The sequence below is a fragment of the Vulpes vulpes genome, chromosome 1 (assembly GCF_048418805.1).
Source record: "Vulpes vulpes isolate BD-2025 chromosome 1, VulVul3, whole genome shotgun sequence".
Lineage (NCBI taxonomy): Eukaryota > Metazoa > Chordata > Mammalia > Carnivora > Canidae > Vulpes > Vulpes vulpes.
Window position 1 is genome coordinate 66351586 of NC_132780.1, and position 7703 is coordinate 66359288.

The window sequence follows — 7703 nt, forward strand, 5'->3', positions numbered from 1 at the left end:
TAAACGCTACACACTCCCAGTTAGAAAATTAGTAAGACACGGAGACATGATGTACAACACAGGCTTTAGTGCATACATCTCATAACTCTGGATGGTGACAGATGGTAGCCAGATTTACCATGGAGACCACTTCCTCATGTATGTAAATGCACACTAATGTACTTCTCTGTTGTACACCTGAAACTCATAATACTAGACAGAGATACACACACACACACAGTAGAGCACGCTATGTGCAATCAACCAAAAAACACGATAATGCAAAGAAGTATAACAAAAGTTCACATCATTTTCTGTAAGCCATGCTAATTTTCTTTAACATCAGTTTTTTTTTTTTTTAGTAAAATATAGAAATTCTGGATATTTTCCAGTAATAGTAAGCTATGCAATTTCAGTTCCTCTAAATAAGTTCATTCATGACACACTCATAAACTTACAAGTATGAAACTTCAAATTATCCTTATCTTTGGAATCAAGTTATACCAGGAAGATATTTTCCTAGTTTACATAGACTTTTTTTTCTTTGAAGATGTTATTTATTCATAAGAGACACACAGAGAGAGAGAGAGGCAGAGACACAAGCAGAGGGAGAAGCAGGCTCCATGCAGGGAGCCCGATGCGGGACTCGATCCCAGGGCCCCAGGCCGACGGCAGACGCTCAACTGCTGAGCCACTCAGGCGTCCCTACATACGAACTATTTTTATATATGCTTACTTTCACCTTATAAAGTACATTCACTTTCTAAGTTAAATTATAACAGTTTTGGTCAATCACATGTACCAAAATGATGAGTGAAGCTTTACATTTTTATTGTCACTAGAACCAAACTTCAACCAGATGACCTCAACTAGATCCCCCTCCCCAGCTCTCTATGCCCACTCTCTTTGGCCGTGACATATGACTGGGTAATATTAAGAAACGCTTCTGCTCATTCATAACTTATGCATAAGGATGGCCCAACTTTGACCGTATACCCACATCTGCCATCAACTCATGGTACTAACTAGAAGCCCACCAGTGGATTTTCAGGCCCTGAGCCTATCAGTGTCAGCTAACAGACTGGGACACACCCAAAATGGGTTAAAAGGTCTGCGAGATTTGGCAAATTGTTTACTATCTAACTCACAAGTGTAAATGTAGGTCAAACAAATTTTCATCTCTCTCCTAAGACAAATGAGTGCATCCTAAATACAATCAGCCAGGAAAATAATAGAAACAGCAAACTTCTGAACAAAAAAAAAATCAACAGAATTCACTTAACCTGGAAATAATTTTCAATTAAGAGATCAGTTTAGTTTTATGTTCTATAAACACTACTCAGATCCATTTTGTTTTTAATAAAGGAAAACAGATTTACACCAATGTAACTGCTAGTATTATTTATTAGCATTTTCTGACATTATATCCAAGTTCAAATCTAATAAAAGTGTTTATAAACAAATTAACCTATGCCACCAGAATAGGCAACATCTAGTAATAATGCTTTACATATTACAACTGCTCAATTAAATCCTTAATGGCACAACCTTAAATCGTTTCTCTAGCTTCCCACCAATTTGGTATATACTCTGATCTTCTGCGACTCGTACTTTTTCAAGAATATGAAAGAGCCACTTCTACTACTATGCTGTTAACCAAAATCAAAATTTTATAGTTCTAGAAAGCCTAGTTACAACAGTTATATTCCATTAAGTCTATAAACTGCAGAAATTAAAATTAGTTTTCACTGGCAGAAAGAGAGCAAACTTAAGCCAGTCTAGATGCAGTTTCAATTTAAGATTTGAACACTGTCAGACAAGGGTTTACCTCAGACTGACAGGCTCACCCCCATACAAACAAATCTTAACCAGTTATTACAGGAAATAAAGGTTAAAAAAAAAAGTTACAACCACCATTGAGTTTCAAAAAGAAAAAAAAAAAGACAGAGATGCCTATAAATACAACTGCCTGCATCATTATATATTAATCACTAGAAAAAGGGATCTTGTAAGTATGGATGTTCAATAAAACAACTGTTGTTTTCAAAATAGTTTCCAATATAGTTAAGTCTTATGATAAAGCACAGTTACAGCCTAAGCTATACAGCCTGGACTATAGATTTAGCTATAAATTATGCAACTTATTACTACTTCACCTGAAGACTTCCTACTCCACCTCTGCTGACAAACCAGAAGTTGTTTTATACACACACCTCTGGGTAACATGAATCACCACATTACTTCTCAAGATTCATCAGAATATTAAAATACAACACATTCACCTTTAATACAGCGTATATGGATGGGCCTACAAATTCTAGGTTATATTTCCCCATCAACATAAAAAAGAAGATAATGAACTCCGGAAGTTATTTTTTAAAAACTGACTTTAAGAACTCTGGTGAAGCAAAATGGTCAATTAAGAACAGTTCCTGCATTTAGGTGTAACCCTTATACAAAAAGAGTAACACATGAAAACAGAAATCTCTAATCACCTAACAGAGAACTCCAGCCAGTTCTTAACATGTACGTACTCTACGTTTTGTCAAGAATAAACGTATACAGAAAGAGGTCATATTCAACACCTTTTCCACATAATATTCCTTGAGCACCTACCATGGTGAAAGACATAACAATGTTAAAAATAATAAAATTCTAAGCCCTTGCTTTCATGTAATCTCAGAGGGAAACAGAAACCAGTGGCTACAATGAATGACAAGACAGAGGACCAGAAACCAAGAGGGGAGCTCTGGGTAGGCAGAGAAGCCCTCTTCCGAGAAAGTAATGGAAGTAAAGTTTAGCAACAAGCATTCTGCCATAATAATTAGAAATCCCTAAAAGAAAGAAAGCCTTAACATTAAGAAAACAACAGGACTAAAAAACTTTAAGAAGCTTTATTGGGAGCTACAGTTTTCCACAGTAACCAACACCTTAATTGAACTTAACATCAATCTCCTAGTGATAACATATCAACATTAAGTTTAAGTCAACTCTTTTAAGTCCAAAAGAATCTAGGACCCAAGTGAGGAAAGGATTGAAAAATATGCAATGACAACATATAACTTGCTTTTTCTTTAGAAGCTCTCCTTTTACACATAAACATGAATATGAAAGAAAAAGTAAACTTAACCAGGTTGATTTCAGAACATTATTTTCTTAAGAATATAATCCAAAAAGCCAAATTTACCATCTTACTGAACATAGAAACCACCGAGTTATCAGTGCTTATCAAGACTGCCTGAAATACCCAAACAAAAATGATCAACAATTAACGTAGCCATAAAATGATAATAGACACTGATTACTGTGCCCCCCCCAAGATGCAAAGAAAATAAACCACAACGAAGCTCTCCTATACGCATATAAAAGATTATCTAAATACTTAAATATAAGGCTTAAAGTGCCATCCTATAAATCAAATTCTGTGATAAATTTGCTTAACGTTTACTAAAAATAATAAAGGCCTGTATCCCACTTACATTCTTAGAGAAAACTAAGAAAAATCATTTGTGATGGCCAAATAAGGTAAAAATTCATCATCAGACGGTACAAACTTTAAGACACAAGTTTAGGTAAATAAAGCACACTGAAACCATGAACCTTGAAATATTGGTTTGGAGAATCACTAACATGAAAGTTCACCTACATCGTATTGAAAAATACACCCTGTTAAATGGGAAGCTCAACCTGCAAGACCAGAATAAATTTAATAGTATGCCAAGGTTCTCCAGAACACACAGTACTAAGTGTGAACTAGTTCTAGAGAATGAAGAAAACTAACATAAATAGCATATATTTAAAAAAAATCAACTTATTTCATTTTGCAGAGCTTTCCCACACAATTCTGGAGAATCATTTCTAAAAGGAGACCAAGTGTCGAGTAGGGACGAGAAACTACTAAATGCAATTCATAACCATTTTCAAAACCAGCCCTTCAAATCTGCTCTGCTTCAAGATACATACATACACAGCAACTTTTCACCTGCAGGTCAACTATGTAAAAAGCAGCTCTCCCAATGACAGGCCAGTTTTAATACCTCCTACGATCTCTAAGAAAATGGAGAAAAAAATTTCAATTGAGCGCCTAAAAATGGTATTTTTTTGAAACCAACGAACTATAAAATCTGTTTCTGATTCAGAATTTTTTTCTTAAATGCCAAGTCAATTCCACATCCCAAGAGAATAAACTGAGTGATCTATTAGCAAATTGAAAAAAATATTCCTTTTCTCAACCAGACTTGGGTAATGTCTCAAAAAAAAAAATTATAAATTCATTCAAACAGAAAAACAAATCAACCACGTATCATGATTTTGCATCCTCGGTTTTTAAAGCAGAGACCAGGAAGATGAATCCATGATGCTGAAAGACCCCACAGGGCTGAGAGTACCGCGCAGCACCTGGAGAAGAGGCGCCAACAGCGCCCGGTCCTGTGCAGGCGAGGCCCTCGGCGGGCCCGACCCGGAGTCCCAGCGAGCCGGGTCGTGTGCACCGTCCCCGACCCGGGATGGGCGCCAGGGGCTGGGCCCCCCAGACAGAGGGCAGCCCCCGCCCCGGCCCAGCCCGGCGCTGACTTCGCACGTGTGATAAAAGGGGGCTCATGGCACCAGAGAGGATGAAGCCTGGTGGCGGGGGGGGGGTCAGATTCGGCCCAGGGGACAGGTGCGCGGGGCTGCGGCCGCCTCCACGCGGGCTGAGCGCGAACCGCTCACAGGTGCGCCCAGGACGCGGGGCCCAAGGCCGGGCAGGTGCCCCTGCGGCTCGGCTTCCCGGCCCGGGACCCCCGCCCCGTCCGCCACCGGCCCGGCGGCTCGGCCCTAAACAACGGCCATTGTCCTGGGCCCTGGGCGAGTGGGATTTCCTCCGGGTCTGGGAGCGCGCCCCGGGCGGGCGGGCAGGGCAGGGCAGGGCAGGGCACGGCCGCCCCCGAGGAGGCCGCGCGGGCGGGACGGGGGGCGGGGGCGGGGGTGGGGGGTGGGGGCGGGGGGCCCCCCCCGGCCTCCGCCCCCGCGGCCCCCTCCCCCCGCCCCGCCCCGCCCCCTGCCCCTGCCCCGGTGACCGCGGACGCCCGCGCCGGCCCGGCGGGGGGAGGGGCGCCGCGCTCCGACCCGGCGGCCGCCTTCGAGCGCGGGGCAGGCTCCGAGTCCCGGGAGCCCCGGCCCCGGCCCCGGCCCGCCGCCAGCAGACGCGCACAATGAGAACTTTCCTGGCGTTCGCTCTGCTCGCGCCCCCCGAGCGCGCCGGCCCCCGCGAGCCCCCGCGAGCCCCCGCGGGGCACAGGCCCGCCCGGGCGACAAAGGTCCGCGCCGCCCCGCCCGCCCCCCGCCCGGCGCCGCAGCCCCGCCGCGCGCCCCCCGACCCCGCGCCCGCGCCCCCCGCCCCGCCCCGCCCGCGCCCCGCCCCCGGCGCCCGCCGCACAGGTGACCGCGCCGCGCCGCGCCCCGCCCCGCCCGAGCGGGGGTCCGGGTCCGTGGCCGGGTCCGGGTCCGGGTCCGCACCTCGGTGGGCTGGCTGATCTCGAACAGGTCCAGCCGGTTGGCGTTCCAGTGGTGGATGATGTCGGCCAGCTTCCGCCGCTCCTCGTCGCGGCCGCCCGCCGACATCCTCCCGCCGCCGCCTCGGGCCGCGCCGCGCTCCTGGGCCGCGGGGGTCGGGCCCGCGGGGGGGGGGAGGGGGCACGCGCGCGCCCGCAGGTCCGCCGCCTCCGCCGCCGCCGCCGCCTCCCGGGCTCCGGGCTCCGCGCTCCGGGCTCCGGGCTCCGGGCTCCCGGCCGCGTCCGCCGGCCCGCCCCGCGTCAGCCCCTCCGGCCGGTGTGCGCCCGCCGCCCGCACACGCCGCCCGCGCCCCGCCCCGCCCCGCCCCGCCCGCCGTGCGCGCCCCCGCCCCGCGTGCCCGCCCCCGCGCGCCCGCGCCGCCGCACCTCGGGCGGCCTCCGCTAGGTGCTGCTGCGCCCGCCGCCGGAGGCCGCCGCGCGCCGGGCCTGGGCGGGGCTGGGGCGGGGCGGGGGCGCCGGGCCGCAGGGGGCTGGGTGCCCGCGGGGAGCCCGGTTCCGAAGGTGCTTGCTGGGCCTGCAGGGGGCTGGGCTCCACCCGGGGGAGCTGGGGTGCGGAGGTACTGGGTCTGCAGGGGGCTGGGTTCGACCCGGTGGAGCCCGGTTCCGAAGGTGCTGGCCTGCAGGGGGCTGGGCTCCACCCGGGGGAGCCCGGTTCCGAAGGTGCTGGTCTGCAGGGGGCTGGGCTCCACCCGGGGGAGCTGGGGTGCGGAGGTACTGGGTCTGCAGGGGGCTGGGCTCCACCCGGGGGAGCTGGGGTGCGGAGGTACTGAGTCTGCAGGGGGCTGGGCTCCGAAGGTGCTGGTCTGCAGGGGGCTGGGTTCCACCCGGGGGAGCTGGGGTGCGGAGGTACTGGGTCTGCAGGGGGCTGGGCTCCACCCGGGGGAGCTGGGGTGCGGAGGTACTGAGTCTGCAGGGGGCTGGGCTCCACCCGGGGGAGCTGGGGTGCGGAGGTACTGAGTCTGCAGGGGGCTGGGCTCCGAAGGTGCTGGTCTGCAGGGGGCTGGGTTCCACCCGGGGGAGCTGGGGTGCGGAGGTACTGGGTCTGCAGGGGGCTGGGCTCCACCCGGGGGAGCTGGGGTGCGGAGGTACTGAGTCTGCAGGGGGCTGGGCTCCGAAGGTGCTGGTCTGCAGGGGGCTGGGTTCCACCCGGGGGAGCTGGGGTGCGGAGGTACTGGGTCTGCAGGGGGCTGGGTTCGACCCGGTGGAGCCCGGTTCCGAAGGTGCTGGCCTGCAGGGGGCTGGGCTCCACCCGGGGGAGCCCGGTTCCGAAGGTGCTGGTCTGCAGGGGGCTGGGCTCCACCCGGGGGAGCTGGGTTGCGGAGGTACTGAGTCTGCAGGGGGCTGGGCTCCGAAGGTGCTGGTCTGCAGGGGGCTGGGTTCCACCCGGGGGAGCCGGGGTGCGGAGGTACTGGGTCTGCAGGGGGCTGGGTTCGACCCGGTGGAGCCCGGTTCCGAAGGTGCTGGGCCTGCAGGGGGCTGGGTTCGGACCCGGGCGGCTTGGCCCTGAGGGGCGGTGCTAGGTCCCGGGATGGGCGTGGCAGCAAGACTGGCGGAGGGAAGAACTGGAGGGCGGGAGTCCGCAGGTGCTGACCTCTGCAGCAGGGCCTGTGCCCCCTAGTCGCCTCGCCTGGGTTCCCGCGGGTGTCTGTGGGTCACTAAGGCGTCCCTTCCAGGGTGATACCCTTTTTGTGGGAGTCCAATCAGAGCGAACCTTTTGGGCGGTAAATTATCATGCTGTGGGCGTGTTTCAAAGATGAGGTTCCTGAAGCCGTCCAGTGTCCGGAGGCAGCCCTGTCCTTGGCTGCCCTGTGTCCTGGGAGTCCCCAGCACTGCGGTCCGCCTGCCTCTGCTCTGCGTGCCGGGCGGCCTGGCTCCCTTTGTGCGCATCCACTCAGAGACTACATCTTCTCCCAGACAACTTGTGTCTACAGACGCAGGTAGCAGGCTCTGCAAAGTTACAGGAACAGAGGGGAAGAGTCATCGCACCGGCCTTTTTCCGGCAGGGGGAATGCCAGCTCACCTCTCAGTACACGTGGAGGCCTCATTAACTTTGCTAGCAAGGTTTCTCAATTTAAGGTGCTTTCTCTTTAATTGCCCCCACCTTCCCCCCTCCCTCAAAAAAATTACTTTTTGGCTGCAGACCACATTCCAACAGACTGTTTCCCCCGTGCA

General features: G+C 52.6%; 1 protein-coding gene across 46 annotated transcripts in view; it reads right to left on the reverse strand.

Moving 5' to 3' along the window:
* Nucleotides 1-5766, reverse strand: part of AFDN (afadin, adherens junction formation factor) — a 138523-nt gene extending 132757 nt beyond the window's left edge. For 23 of the 46 annotated variants that reach the window (XM_072766210.1, XM_072766153.1, XM_072766044.1 and 20 more), the window contains exon 1: nt 5476-5683. In XM_072766210.1, coding sequence (XP_072622311.1) covers nt 5476-5580 — 105 coding nt within the window. In that variant the 5' untranslated portion in view covers nt 5581-5683. Of the gene's footprint in view, nt 1-5475 lie in introns of all 46 variants that reach the window. The other 23 variants (XM_072766169.1, XM_072766126.1, XM_072766106.1 and 20 more) reach the window with 3 other exon arrangements.
* Between the last annotated feature and the right edge of the window lie 1937 nt (nt 5767-7703).